The sequence below is a fragment of the Mandrillus leucophaeus genome, unplaced genomic scaffold, assembly GCF_000951045.1.
Source record: "Mandrillus leucophaeus isolate KB7577 unplaced genomic scaffold, Mleu.le_1.0 Scaffold183, whole genome shotgun sequence".
NCBI lineage: Eukaryota > Metazoa > Chordata > Mammalia > Primates > Cercopithecidae > Mandrillus > Mandrillus leucophaeus.
This window is the reverse complement of record NW_012101843.1, coordinates 3,227,338-3,243,382: the sequence shown is the minus strand read 5'-3', so window position 1 is coordinate 3,243,382 and position 16,045 is coordinate 3,227,338. Positions and strand designations below refer to the sequence as shown.

General features: G+C 42.9%; 2 protein-coding genes across 2 annotated transcripts in view; one reads left to right on the top strand and one right to left on the bottom strand.

Moving 5' to 3' along the window:
* The window catches only part of LEPROTL1 (leptin receptor overlapping transcript-like 1), a 55,259-nt gene that overhangs the window by 34,263 nt on the left and 4,951 nt on the right, over positions 1-16,045 (top strand). The gene's annotated exons all lie outside the window — the stretch shown is intronic.
* Positions 14,360-16,045, bottom strand: part of MBOAT4 (membrane bound O-acyltransferase domain containing 4) — a 13,156-nt gene continuing 11,470 nt past the window's right edge. The window contains exon 3 of the mRNA XM_011977736.1: positions 14,360-15,595. Coding sequence (XP_011833126.1) covers positions 14,632-15,595 — 964 coding nt within the window. The 3' untranslated portion in view covers positions 14,360-14,631. The remainder of the gene's footprint in view (positions 15,596-16,045) is intronic.

Below are 16,045 nucleotides of genomic sequence, written 5' to 3'. Positions count from 1 at the left end.
GTCAGCAAGAAAACACGTGAGCAAAGGAATCTGTGTCACAAATAAGTTCAAGGGAAGGTACTATGCCTGGATGTGCACGTAGGCCAGATTTATGCTTCTCTCCACCCAAACATCTCAGTGGAGTAAAGAATAACAAAGCAGCATTGCTGCCAACATGTCTCGCCTCCCGCCACAGGGCGGTTTTTCTCCTGTCTCAGAACTGAACAAACATACAATAGGATTTTATACGGAGACATTCAGTTCCCAGGGGCGGGCAGGAGAAAGAGGCCTTCCTCTTATCTCAACTGCAAGAGGCTTTCCTCTTTCACTAGTCCTCCTCAGCACAGACCTTTCACAGGTGTCGGGCTGGGGGACGGTCAGGTCTTTCCCATCCCATAAGGCCATATTTCAGACGATCACATGGGGAGAAACCTCCTTGGACAATACCCAGCTTTCCAGGGCAGAGGTCCCTGGGCTTTCCGCAGTGCATTGTGCCCCTGGTTTACCGAGACTGGAGAATGGCGATGACTTTTACCAAGCATACTGCCTGTAAACATTTTGTAAACAAGGCACATCCTGCACAGCCCTAGATCCCTTAAAGCTTGATTCCATACAAAATATGTTTTTATGAGCTCAAGGGTGGGGCAAAGTTACAGATTAATAGCATCTCAGAGCAAAGCAATTGTTCAGGGTACAGGTCAAAATGGAGTTTCTTATGTCTTCCCTGTCTGCATAGACACAGTAACAGTCCGATCTCTCTTTTCCCTACAGTCTCCCTCCTTGGCTTGCAGATGGTCCATTCTCCCTGTGTCCTCACACAGAAGTGTTGGGATTATAGGTGTGAGCTGCCACTGCACCCTATCTAGTTTTTTTATATAAACTTTACAATTCACTTGTCAATTTCTATTTTGTGTCTGTGTCCCGATTGTCTGATTTTAGAGGGATGCCAGTCATTTTGGATGAGAGTCCATGCTAATGACCTCATTTAATTTTAATTACATCTTTAAAGCCCTTTCTCCAAATACAGTCACATTCTGAGGTACTGGGGTTAGGATATGAATTTTCGGGGAATACTACTCAGCCCATAACAGCTATATACAAAAATATTAACTAGATATTTGTTAAAATATGGAGAATTTCTTAACGATTTTTTATAAAAAAGCTTTTAAGTCGGGCCTGGTGGCTCATGTCTATAATCCCAGCACTCTGGGAGGCCGAGGTAGGCAGATCACTTCAGGACAGGAGTTCAGAACCAGCCTGGCCAACATGGCAAAATGCCATCTCTACTAAAAATACAAAAACCAGCAGGGTGTGGTGGCGTATGCCTGTAATCCCAGCTACTAGGGGGACTGAGGAAGGAGAATCGTTTGAACCTGGCAGGCAGAGGTTGCAGTGAGCCGAGATCGTGCCACTGCACTTCAGACTGAGCAACAGAGTGAGACTCCATCTCTAAATAAATAAATAAATAAATGTGTGTTTTTAATGCTGCACATTAAACTACCTCAAATAAAATAATAAAATTAGAGTTGATGGTCATTATTACTAATAATTTGTGCCCCAAGCAAGTTTCTGAAAAGGGTCCAAATAGCTCATCCCTTTGAAGCAGATTCTGAGTTGGAAAATCTGTTAACAGTTGCTTCCTCCATAACAAACGTAAAAGAACAGCATGGATCCAGATCTCCTCCAGCCATTTGGGGAAAAATAGAAGAATAAGAACTATCATAAGACTGCACGTGCATAAGATGTTACATGATATTCTTTTAGTTGTAAAATATAAAGAGGGCAAAATACAAATGGTCACTTAATAAGTTGTATGTATTTGTATATGCATATATATACACATATATATATGTATATATTTTTTAAGTCTGGTAACAAAATACATGACACGAAATCTACCATCTTTGTTTAATTTTGTTTCTGAGACAGATTCTTCTCGATTCCCTTACCTCCAGGGTTCTGTGTTTCATCTACATATTGTGTTTTGGATGTTTTGCTGTTTATTGTTTTTGTGTATTTTGGTTTTTTGTTTGTTTGTTTGTTTTTTGAGACAGAGTCTCACTCTGTTGCCCAGGCTGGAGTGCAGTGGTGCCATCTCAGTTCACTGCAACTTTGGCCTCCTGGGTTCAAGCGATTCTCCTGCCTCAGCCTCCTGAGTAGCTGGGATTACAGGCACCCGCCACCACCCCCGGCTAATTTTTTGTATTTTCAGTAGAGACAGGGTTTTGCCATGTTGGCCAGGCTGGTCTTGAACTCCTGAGCTCAAGTGATCCGCCTACCTCAGCCTCCCAAGGTGCTGGGATTACAGGTGTGAACCATCATGCCCAACCTAGATATTGTTAATAGGATAAACTCATGAAATGACTTGGACACCTGAAGGAAAGCAAAAGACATCCTTCCTCTGCCAGCAGTGGTATGTGGGCTTTGGTGTGGTTTCTCTGGGGCTGACAAGACTCCGTTGCACTGCTTTTTACCCGATGCGAGGATATTTGATTCTGGCAGTGGTTTCTTGGCCTCTGGATGACAGTAGAAATGTCCTGACCTCTGGATTAGGGGTGTGGGGACTAACAGGAAAGCTGGTGGAGAGCTCCTTACCTTCTGCTCCCCCAAGCATTCCAGTGATTCCTTTTTTGTTTTATTTTTATCTTTAAAAAAAAATTAGGCCGGCACAGTGGCTCACCCCTGTAATCCCAGCACTTTGGGAGGCCAAAGCCAGTGAATCACTTGAGGTCAGGAGTTCGAGACCAGCCTGGCCAACATGGTAAAGCCTCATCTCTACTAAAAATACAAAAAATTAGCTGTACGTGGTGGCACGTGCCTGTAATCTCACCTACTCGAGAGGCTGAGGCAGGAGAATCACGTGAACCCGGGAGGCAGAGGTTGTAGTGAGCCAAGATCATGCCATTGCACTCCAGCCTGGGCGACAGAGCAAGACTCCCTCTCAAAAACAAACAAACAAACAAAAAAACACAAAAAAAATTAACTTTAGTTGTCAAGGTAATTCAGTGCGGAAGGAATCATCTCTTCAAGATGATTCTGCTGGAATAACTGGATATCCACATGCAAAAGAATGAAATTGGATCCGTGCTTCACTCTATATTCAAAAATTCACTCAAAATTTTTATGTAGAGACAAGGTGTCACTATGTTGACCAGGCTGGTCTCAAACTCCTGTCCTCAAGCAATCCTCCACCTCAGCCTCCCAAAGTACTGGGATTATGGGCGGGTGCCACTTCACCCAGTCTAGCATTGTTATATAAACTTTAGAATTAGCTTGTCAGTTTCTATTTTAAAAAACTTTTGGGAGGGCCGGACACAGTGGCTCGTGTCTGTAATCCCAACACTTTGGGAGGCCAAGACGGGTGGATCACTTGAAGTTGGAAGTTCAAAATCAGCCTGGCCAACATGGTGAAACTCCGTCTCTACTAAAAATACAAAAAAAAAAATTTAAGGGCCGGGCGCAGTGGCTCAAGCCTGTAATCCCAGCACTTTGGGAGGCCGAGACGGGCGAATCACGAGGTCAGGAGATCAAGACCGTCCTGGCGAACACGGTGAAACCCCGTCTCTACTAAAAAATACAAAAAAAAACTAGCCGGGCGAGGTGGCGGGCGCCTGTGGTCCCAGCTACTCGGGAGGCTGAGGCAGGAGAATCCCTTGAACCTAGGAGGCGGAGGTTGCAGTGAACTGAGATCGTGCCACTGCACTGCAGCATGGGCAACAATGCAAGACTCTCTCTCAAAAAAAACTTTTGGGAGTTTGATTGGGATTGCACTGAAGCTATAGATCAATTTGGGGAGAATGAATCTTAACAATTGTAACAGTTATCTATTGCAGCATAACGAACCACCCAAAACGTATTGACTTAAACCAATAATCATTTGTTCAGCTCACAAATCTGTAATTTGGTCCAGACTTAACAGTAAGAGTTTGTCTGTTCCACATGGTGTCAGCTGGGGTTTGGTGGATCATCTCCCAAGATGGTTCACTTACATAGCTGGCAATTGGTGCTGGATGTCTAAATGGGAGCTCAGCTAGTATGAAGGCCAGGGGTCTCTGCTCCTCTCCATATAAAACTCTGCCTCTCCATGGCAATGTGGCTTTCTTACATCCATTCCAAGAGTGTGAATCATCCCAAGAAAACCAGTCAGAAGTGTGTGGACATTTTATGACCTACCTTAGAATTCACAAAGCATCACTTCTGCCATACTCTAGTGGTCAACTCAGTTGTGTAAATGTCCCTCCAGGTTCAAGGGGAATGACCATAGACCATTCAATGGGAAGAGTGTTAATGTTACATTGTAAGAAAAGCATGTGGGAAGGAATATATTATGGTGTCCATCTCTGGAAAATGCAATCTGCCACAACAATATTGAGTATTTCAATCAATGAACATGGTATATCTCTCAATTTATTGAGGTTTGCAACATCTCTCAGCAGTGTTTCATAGTTTTCCATGTACAGATCTTGCAGTCATTTACTACATTTATTCCTAAACATATCAGGTTTTCTGATGTCATACTAGCATTCCTCTCTCTTTCGCTGTCTCTCTCACTCACACACACATACATATACACACATACAAACTTCAAGTATGAAGTATGTTTGCATGGTTCCCATGTCTATCCTTATTCCTGCTTAGGAAGCTCTATCCAGACCTATAATTTATTCATTTAGTCAAACAATAAATAACATAATTTCAATCAATGAAAAGTAAATGAACCAAATAGAGCGGAGTGAGGAGATGGGAATGATGGCATGGGAATGGGATTTATTTTAGACAAGGTGTTCCTCTCTGGCAAGCTGTCATTTGAACAGAGACATTAATGATGTAAAGAAGCAGCGTCTCTCTCCTTGGAGATCTGGGTAAGAACATTCTGGATAGAAGGACCAGCAATTTCAAAGGCTCAAAGAGAGGAATATGCTTTTTTTTTTTTTTTTTTTTTCCCAGAAGATAGCAAGGCCATTGTACCTGTGCAGTGAAGAAGAAACTACCAAAACACAAAGTTGGTAAGATTGGTAGTCTCACACTGTCAACTGTCTCTTATAACCTAATCTCAGAGGTGACATACCATCACTTCTGTCATGTAATATTCATCACACAGATCAACCTTGATTCAACGTGGGATGATGAGAATGCCAGAAGAGGGGATGGGTCACTGGGGCCACAGTTATTTTTTTTTGCAGTTTTTGATCTTTTCATTAGGTATTGGGGAATGGAAATTCCTGTACCTGACTTCCCTCTTCCTCATCTACCCAGTAGTCTCTTGCATACTTGCTTTCATATAAATTTTCAAACCTATACAAAAATAGAAGAATATATTAAACTCCCCATCAACCAGTTTCAACAATTCTCAACACGTGGCTGTTCTGTTTCATCCATGTATTCTCCATTCTCTCTAACTCAGATTATTTTAAAGCAAATCCAAGACATATCACTTAATCTGTGAGTATCTCTAAAATGTGACCCTTCCTTATTCTTAAGAAAAAGCACAATATGATTATTACACCTGAAAAAGTTAAAAATAAAGCTTTACTATCCAGTTACTGTTTAAATTTCCCTACAGTATCCTTTCAAAGTTGGTTCATTTGGATCAAGATCTAAACAAAGTCCATATATAATTCATATATATAGTTTATTATATAGTTATTTACATAACTATATAAACAGAAAAAAAATAAAAATAAAATGTACTTAGGGTCAGCTGCACATTTAAGAAATGGGGAGGAAATTACCTTTGCTTTTCTCTTCAGTCCTAAACAACATGTTCCCTTGAATTCAGGTCATTACCATGAGTGTCACCCATTAGGAGTTAACATAATGTTCTTTCTACAGGGAAATGTCATCTAAGCTCTAAACAAACAATTTAGAAGCAAAGTTGTGGTAAGCATTCCTTTCCTAAGTTGAGAATACCAGAAAACATCACCTCACATGTCCTCAGGCTAATGAATCCACCTAAGGCACTCGATGTAACATACCCAGATTGGCCATGAAACTAAATCAAAGTATCACTTGAATCTTATGAACTGCACAAAATTCCCCGCAAGGAAAACATACATACATAATTATCTCACTTGTCGTAGCTTAAAAGGTGTTTCTGAAGAAAAAGGTGCAGCAAGAACCAAGCAAGACAAAAATACTTCCCTAGAAATAATCTGGTATCTCTAGCTGTCGTTATGATTGTTCCTGGAAACGAGCCAAAGGAGATCAATAACTATTTGACGGTTATGAGCTGCCAAATATAGACTAAGAAATTAAACCTACTATTCAGGAAAGAAAGTCAGAGAAGTTAACAGTGTTTTCTTAGTAGGAGAGAACTATTGTTGACTCTCAGCTTTTTGGTGAGCCACAAAAATATCACTTTGTTCTTTTTATACAATAGAAAACAAATGGAAGGAACGTAATAGGAAATGCCGGCTGTTTATAAAGAACCTTGAGCACTCAGCAGATTTTCTTCCATTGCTTTCTATAAAATTCTTGCTGGATGAATAGAGGCAGGTTGGGAGATGGGTGCCTTACTTTTTCTGCTTAATGTGTTGAGAAATTAATAGAGCACTTATACAATCATAATGCCTTCATTTTTAAAATTAAATACTCTGAAAGGAATATTTTATCCACATCCTGTTTTGGCGTACTAGGAAACTTGGGGCCCCGAGGGAATTGCTTGGGTCGCCCAGTTGGCCTGTGCTAGAACTGGGACAGAGCCAGAACTCCTGCCTAGAGGAAACGGATTCAGACTGTTTCCCCATGAGATGGCTTTGCCAACATCGGAATCAGCCATTATCAGGAAGAAAATGCTAAAGTAGTCATGGGTCATTTTACTCTATCATTTCCTTTGAAATGCTTTGGAAATAGATGCATTTAGACATTTGGAAAAAGCTCACATAAAATATAATCACTATCCCTTCACCTGTTAGTACTGAGCTCTTAGACTATGGAGAATCAAATTTCCTGAACCATCTCCTATGTTATAAATCTGTGAAGAATCTGTTGTAAGTGACTTGAATGTACTATCTAATAGTTGGCTTTCTAATCAGGATAATTACTAATGATTGCAATTGGTCATTGCAATGGCCATAATCTGTGGGTCTTTATGATATGTCTACGAATGTGGTGGTCAAATCAGTTCTTTCACATCCACTGGACCTGCTTCACCATCAAAATCAATATGCTCCTCATCAATTCATCCTTCTTCCCCCATCACCCAGCTATGGCAGGCAGCTGCCAGGACCTTTCAGGTGACCAGAGAGAGGGCTCATCACCTGCAGAAGGGAGATCACATAGGCTGAGTGGCATCCTCTGGGCAGAGGTAGAACACGACCTCTTGGCAGTTTTCTGGTTTGAGTCATTTCCTAATGCCTGTCAATATGAATTCCTCGAACTCTCCATCTGGGTGCCTCTAACTTAGTCCATTTTGTACTGCTGTAACAGAATACCTGAGACTGGGTAATTTATAAAGAACAGAGGTATATTTCTTACAGTTCTGAAGGCTGGAAAGTCCAAGGTCCAGGAGCTCACATCTGGCAAAGGCCTTCTTGTTACACCATCCCATGGCAGAAGGTGGAAAGGCAGGAGAGCATGTATGAGAGAGAATAAGAGATCGAACTTGCAACCGGGTGTGGTGGCTCACGCCTGTTATCCCAACACTTTAGGAGGCCAAGGTGACTGGATCGCCTGGGGTCAGGAGTTTGAGACCAGCCTGGCCAACATGGTGAAACCCCATCTCTACTAAAAATACAAAAATTAGCCTGGTGTAGTGGTGTGTGCCTGTAGTCCCAGCTACTAGGGAGGTTGAGGCAGGAGAATCACTTGAACCCAGGAGACAGAGGTTGCAGTGAGCTAAGATCGAGCCAGTGCACTCCAGCCTGGGTGACAGAGTGAGACCCCGCCTCAAAAAAAAAAAAAAAAAAAAGGAAACTAAAAATATATTTTTTTAAAAAAAGAGATGGAACTTGCAGCCTCAAGCCCTTTTATAATCAACATTAATCCTTGCATAAGAGTGGAATTCTTATGACCTAAATATAGTCATGCTCCTCATAATGACGTTTCAGTCAATGACAGATCACATATATGACAGTGGTCCCATAAGATAATAATGCAGCTTAAAAATCCCTATTGCCTAGTGATGTAGCTGCTGTGTTAGAACTGCGTTATCCAGTATGGCAACATGCTGTGGGGGTTTGCAGCCTAGGAACGATAGGCTATACTAGAGGTCCCCAACCTTTTTGGCATCAGGGACCGGTTTTGTGAAAGACAATTTTCCACGGACTAGGTGGTGGACGGGGGATGGTTCAAAATGATTCAAGTGCATTATATTTATTGTGCACTTTATTTTTATTATGGTTACATTGTAATATATATTGAAATGATTATACAACTCACCATAATGTAGAATCAGTGGGAACCCTGGGCTTGTTTTCCTGCAACTAGACGGTCCCCTCTGGGGGTGATGGGAGACAGTGACAGATCATCAGGCATTAGATTTTCATAAGGAGAACAGTTCACAACGGTTCACAATAGGGTTCACACTCCTATGAGAATCTAATGCTGCCACCGATCTGACAGGAGGCAGAGCTCAGGCAGTAATGTGAGCGATGGGGAGTGGCTATAAATACAGATAAAGCTTCAATCACTTGCCTGCCACTCACCCCCTGTTGTGTGGCCCAGTTCCTAACAGGCCATGGATCAGTACTGGGGGTCAGAGACCCCTAGGTTATACCATAGAGCCTAGGTGTGTAGTAGGCTAGACCATCTAGCTTTGTGTAAGGCCACTCTGTGATGTTCATACAATGACAAAATAGCCTAACAATGCATCTTTCAGAATGTGTCCCCGTATTAAGTGACACATGACTATACCTTCCATTAGGCCCCACCTCCCAACACTGCTGCACTGAGGATTAAGTTTCCAACATTTGAACTTTAGGGGACACATTCAAAGCATACCAGCCTCCTTTTCCAAGCTCTCATGGAATTCATGAATCCAGTATAGATGGATCAACAGACTGAATGTATATCAGTGAAGTCTTCCTGTGGTTTGCTTTATGAAAATACATGGATAGAAAAAGGCCAAGGTGTCTCTACTAAAAAAAAAAAGTACAAAAAACTAGCCGGGCGAGGTGGCGGGCGTCTGTAGTCCCAGCTACTCGGGAGGCTGAGGCAGGATAATGGCGTAAACCTGGGAGGCGGAGCTTGCAGTGAGCTGAGATCCGGCCTTGCACTCCAGCCTGGGCAACAGAGCAAGACTCCATCTCAAAAAAAAAAAGAAAGAGGCCAAGGTTGGATTGTCCCCTTTGGAGAAGTTTAACTACTGGAGTGGATCACTAAACCTGGGACATATATTAAAGCCACTGGCTGACTGTTGATCACAATAACTGTCTACAAATTAAGAAGGAGGCCAGTGCAGCTTAGTAGCTGCTATGATTCAGAAGGATGGGGCTGCACTATGAGGGTAGATTATTCAGAATAATAGGTTGACAGGCCAGACCAGCACTATGGGAGGCTGAGGTGGGAGGATCACTTGAGGCCAAAAGTTCAAGACCAGCCTGGCCAACATGGCAAATCCCCATCTGTACTAAAAATACAAAAAAAAAAAAAAAATAGCTGGACATGGTGGCGCATGCCTATAATCTGAGCTACTTGGGAGTCTGAGGCATGAGAATCACTTGAACCCGGGAGGCAGAGGTTGCAATGAGCCGACATGGCACCACTGTACTCCAGCCTGGGTGACAGAGTGAAACTGTGTCTCAGAAAAAGAAAAAAAAGAAAAAACAAAATAATATGCTGACAGATTACCTGAGTTCTCGTGACACTTCCTAGGTGATGATGCCATTTCAATCTATAAATAATGAAGGCTATAGTTTCTTGCTGCTCTTAGAAAGGCTTATGCTATAGCTTTCTGCTAAACATTTTCTTATTAAGCTTTGCCAGCATCCTGAGTTGGTTTTCATGGCTTAGCTTACCCTCCTCTTAGGGATTTCTTAATCACCAAACTCTCAGACACTATTTTCAAACAAATGAATGAGGCCCCCTGCCTGGGGACCTGAAAGAGCTGCCAAACCTCTCAGAGTGATTTGGCTGATGAAAATGGGAGGCCAGAGGTCAGGAGGCATGTGCCTACTGGGCGCTGTTTCCATGGGTTACTGAGCTCTAGTACTTGGTCCACAGAATTTAGTTCACTTGTCCAGGGTTACTTCCTGCAAGACAGAGACAGCTGGCCCCATCCTTGCATTTGTAAGGATAGGCACAATTCGTCAAAATACTATTCTATACTTGGGAGGCAGACATGGCAGGATTGCTCGAACCCAGGAGTTCAAGGCTGCAGTGAGCTCTGATTGTGCCACTGCATGCCAGCCTAGGTGACAGAGTGAGACCCTGTCTCAAAATATATATATATATATACACACACACACAGTCTCTCTCTCTCTCTCTCTCTCTATATATATATATATATATATTTGCATTCTGTAGAGAATGATTCATTCTCTCATATATATATATATATTCTGCTTGGGCCAATAAACGGCCTGGAACAAGACAGAAAGCAGGGGTAACCTGAGAGTTACTTCTAGATCAAGCAAGAGAAGGAAAACATCAAATCCAGATCTGGAAGTGAGGTTAGAGCACATTAACGAGAGGATATTCCAGAAGGGTAGTGGTTGAATTTTTTTAAAAGAGAGAGTGGGGTGTTAATAAGCAGGTACTACCAGTCATGTGGCAAAGGGAATTCGGGAGCAATGGGCAGCATCTTGGAAGTGACAGAATGGGTAATGAAGGATAGGGAAACTGCTGCCAAATGGGAGGGAGCAGCGGGGGCAGGAGTTGGGAAGTGAACAAGTTAAGACCTAACAAAAGAAACAGAACTGGAAGGAGACACCTCCTCTCTGTTCTCTGCCCATCTTGGATCCGGGCTGTACTCTGGGCAGACAGATGGCTCCGGTCTACATCTTTGGCTCCAACTTCTTTCCTTAGATCAATTCCCACAAATCACTTTCTACTGTCCAGAGAAATGTTCTTTCTACTACTGTCCAGAGAAATGAATCATTCTCTACAGAATGCAAATAGAAAAATAAGGAAGCAAACGTTCTGGTTTAACCAATCAGAGGAGTAGAAATTACCCCTGGCCATCAGTGGGGAGATAGATTTGGAGGCCAGATTGCATTTCAAAAGGCTTTGTTAACCAAGTTCTTTTTTAAATTTAACATTCCTTCATGAGCATTTCCCTAATCATGAAGAATAGTCACTTAAAAAAATTATGTCGCTGGACACGCTGGCTCATGGCTGTAATCTCAGCACTTTGGAAGGCCAAGGAGGTTGGATCGCTTGACCTCACGAATTTGAGACCAACCTGGGCAACATGGCAAAACCCTGTCCGTACAAAAAATACGAAAAATTAGTCGGACATGGTTGTGTGCTCCTGTAGTCCCAGCTACTTGGGAGGCTCAGGTGGGAGGATTGCTTGAGCCCAGGAGGCAGAGGTTGCGGTGAGCCGAGATCATGCCACTGCATTCCAGCCTGGGTGACAGAGCCAGACCCTGTTTCAAAAAAAAAAATACTGAAGTGTAACATATATATGGACACACATCTAAAGTGTACCTCTCAAAGGATTTTCATCAATTGGACACACCCATAGACAGCTCCTCAGAAGTGACCCTATAAAAATCACTCTTTTTTTCTTTTTTTGAGACAGAGTCTGAAACTATTTTTTGAGACAGAGTCTCTTTGACTATTCCCAACTCTGGGAAACCCCGTTTATCTACTTTGTCTCCTCTGGGCTACTGAGTATGGTGAGAGAAAGTATAGAACCCTTCTGGGTAAGGTCACTACAAGTTTTGGGTTTGTGTGTGTGTGTTTTTTAATAGAGATGGCATCTCCCTATGTTGCCCAGGCAGGTCTCAAACTCGAGGGCTCAAGAGCTCCTCCCGCTTCAGCCTCCCAAAGTGCTGAGATTACAGACGTGAGCCACTGCGCCCTACCAAGGCCACTACAAATCCTTTCCGTCTCTGTTCATCAAGACCCTCACTGCTTGTCCCGTTATGTTCTGAGTGCTAAGATTGGGCGTGCTGTTTGCCTTCATGTTAATCAGTGACATTGACCTATAACTTTCTAAGTTATCTATAACTTCTAACTTAGTATTATCTTTGTGAAGTTTTACCGATTAAAAGTGTATTAGTCTGTTCTTGTAGTGCTATAAAGAACTACCTGAGGCCGGGAGTGGTGGCTCACACCTGTAATCCCAGCACTTCAGGAGGCCAAGGTGGACGGATCACTTGAGGTCAGGAGTTCAAGACTAGCCTGGCCAACATGGTGAAACCCCGTCTCTACTAAAAATACAAAAATTAGCTGGGCATGGTGGCGTGTGCCTGTAGTCCCAGCTACTTGGGAGGCTGAGGCAGGAGAATTGTTTGAACCTGGGAGGCAGAGGTTGCAATGAGCTGAGATCACACCATTGCACTCTAGCCTGGGTGACAGAGCGAGACCCTGTCTCCCACAAAAAAGAAAAAAAGAAAAAAAAGAACTACCTGAGACTGGGTAATTAACAAAGAAAAGAGGTTTAATTGGCTCACAGTTTCACAGGCTGTACAGGAAGCATGGCTGGGGAGGCCTCAGGCAACTTAAAATCCTGGCGGAAGGTGAAGAGGCAGGAGGCATGTTTTACATGGCTGGAGCAGGAGGAAGAGAAAGAGCGGGAAGGTGCTACACACTTTTATAAACAACCAGATCTTGTGAGAACTCACTCACTATTATGAGAACAGCAAGGGGGAAATCCACCCCCATGATTTAATCACCTCCCACCAGGCCCCTCTTCCAACACTGGGGATTACAATTCGATGTGAGATTTGGGTGGGGACACAGACCCAAACCATATCAAAAAGCTTATTTGCAATTTTATATTTTGAAAAGGGTGAGAAGGATTGGTTTGGAATACTCAAGCTGAGATACCTGTACAATATTTCATATGGTGGGATAGATGTCACCCTAGATAAACAGATGGTTTTACACAGTACACAAATAAAGAGGTTGTTTTTTTTTTTTTTGAACAAGAATGTGTCTCTTTTAGTGAGTACTGGAGTAAAATAGAATTACTACACCAAACCCAATTTTCATCACTGCCATTGCTTAGAAGCAGGGCAAGTTTTATAAGTAAGTTAAAGTTGATTGAAGAAAAATGGTAATTACATAACAGTACAGGTGACCTGCAGATGTGGCAGTAATTTGTAAGTGCTAGTTAAATGACATTGCTACTGCGTAATTTGGAAGTCCTGATACTTTTCTCTTGTGTATTTTAAATTCTAACAGGAAGAAACAGAGGGAGTTATTTACGATATACCAAGAAAAAAAAGAAACAAACCCACCCTCAAAGTCACATTAAAGTAGTGTTTACTTCCTGTTATTGATCTCTTTGTAAGACATGTTTATGAGTCAGCTTTGTATTTAACAATTATGTGAATAGTTATCATGTGGGTTTTTACTTTATTAACATATCTCTGGAAATAATATCAGCCATTTATTTTTAGGACAATTTTTTTTTCAAATTTTCGAAAAAAATTTTTTTTTTTTTGAGATAGAGTCTTGCTCTGTTGCCCAGGCTGGAGTGTGATGGTGTGATCTCGGCTCACTGCAACCTCCACACCCCGGATTCAAGCAATTCTCCTGCCTCAGCCTTCCGAGTAGCTGGGACTATAGGCACCCGACACCACGTCCGGCTAATTTTTGTATTTTTAGTAGACACGGGGTTTCACCACATTGGCCAGGTTGGTCTTGAACTCCTGACTTTGTGATCTGCCCACCTTGGCCTCCCAAAGTGCTGGGATTACAGGTATGAGCCACCGCACCCGGGCCAAAAAAGTTTTTTAGCATATGGGGTCTTCCTCTATCATCCAGGCTGGGGTGCAGTGGCACAATCACAGCTCACTGCAGCCTCAAACTCCTGGACTCAAGAGATCCTTCTCAGCCTCCAGAGGAGCTAGGTCTTTAGGTGCATACACCATGCCCACCCAAATATACATATACATACACACACACACACACACACACATATATATATATTTTGAGACAAGGTCTTGCTCTGTTGCCCAACCTGGTCTCAAACTCCTGGCCTCAAGCAATCCTTCCACCTCAGCCTTGCAAAGTGCTGGGATTACAGGTATGAACCACTGTACCTGGCCCAAATTTTCAAATTTAGAAAAAAATTTTCAAACTTAATAATAGATATGAGTCTGTAGTCCACATAACAAACAAAAATGTGATCATGAGTTAGGTTTTGTTTTGGTTTTGTGTTGCTAAAGTTCCCATTCCAGGATCAGGTGGGCCAACTGAACACTCAATTTTGGGGTGTCTATACGTAGAGCGTTTGCCATCTCGTTCACAGCACCTTGTGTTTTTATGTATCACTTTACTTAATCTTCGCTTCCCCATCTAGACTGTAAACCTTATGGAAAGAAACCACATATTTTTCCCTTTCGTATCCTCAGTACCAGCAGAATAGCTTGCTAAAGCAGATACACAAATTCCTACTGCAAGTCACTGGGTATATTCATCTAAAACTTTAGAAAAATTTTTATTATGGAAAAGTTCAGATGTACGCATTATTGATGCGTCATCTGGCACTTTCTAAACTGTTTCATGGGTGTATAAGATGAAAGCCAGGGAAAGATGTCACTTACATTTGTGCTTTCTCTTCACCAATAGCAAAAGCAGAATACAGTACACCACGGGAAAGACACTGTTGTACGAATTACAGAGCAACCAGAGAGAGGAGAGGCTCCTGATCTCCACAGCCAGCATGATGTAGGCAATGATCAACTGGGTGTGGGCCCAGGTGAGGGTTCTGTAGAACAGCCTCATGGGCCAGGATCTGATAAACTCATTGGCAAAGGAGTGAATCACGTAGTCAGCTTCCACCATCACGGCCCAGCAAAGGAAACCAAACACCTGTCCTGGATGGAGTCCGTGCCACCAGGCAGAGAAGGCAAATGTCTGCAACAATGGCCAAGCCCTGCTGTGCTGGAATACAAGCCGTCGGAGCCATCGGGCTGTGCTTTGGTTCCACTTTCTTGCAAACACAGATATCCTGTGGGTTCTTTCCAGGGTCCAGATGTCCGCATCAGGGACATATCCCTCCTCTCCGGGGCTCTGACCAAGCTCAGACCCAAAGCCCGCTGCGTGGAGGAGGGAGTCATCCAGGATCCAGTGGGAGTAGTAGGTGAGCTTGAAAAGCCCAGCTGTGGTCCACACAACATAGATGCACTCAAATTGCTGGCAATCGGTCAGTCCTGCTCCTGCATCCACCATCCTGCTCACTGCCACGTTGATGCATTCTAGTCCAAGAATCTGCAGACCCCTCCAGCTCAGAGCCCAGAAAGAGTACCTGGGATACAAAGCACTGGACCCTTGAACACAAGCCTGAAATTGCTGGAAGGAGCACAGAGAGCCTCCCAGGAGAGCAGGGAAAAAGAGCAAGTAGCTGAAATAGGGCAGTGCCTTACACACATGCTCAGACAAAGAGCTCCTGCTCCTGATGCCTCCGGATGCTGCCTCCACTTTCCCCTCACAAATGTCCAGAGAGAGGGATGTGACCCTCTGGGTCAAGAGCATGAGAGAAGAAAGAGTGATGCAGAACCTGCAAGATAATTTTTTTTAAAACATAAAAACACTCTGTATTTATTCTCTTTCTCTTATTCCAGTCTGTCATACATGATCTCACAGGAAATACATAGGTCTGTATAGCTAAGATTAATCTCATGGCCTGCAGGACCCCACAAAAAATAAATCTTAAAATAAATCAATCTTATTTATTTTTTATAGAGATGGGGTCTTACTATGTTGCCCAGGCTGATCTCAAACTCCCGGGCTTAAGCAATCTACCAGTCTCGGTCTCCCAAAGTGCTGGGATTACACTTTGGGAGTGTAAACTGGGATTACAGGTGTGAGCCACCACCCCCAGCAATATTTACAGATCTTAAGTATACAGTGGAGCTTAAGTCTAGACTAATATACCCCAAACTTTTAAGAGTAGTTACCTCTAGGGAATGAGACTAGCATAAGAAGATCTTTCACTTTTTGCTTTGTT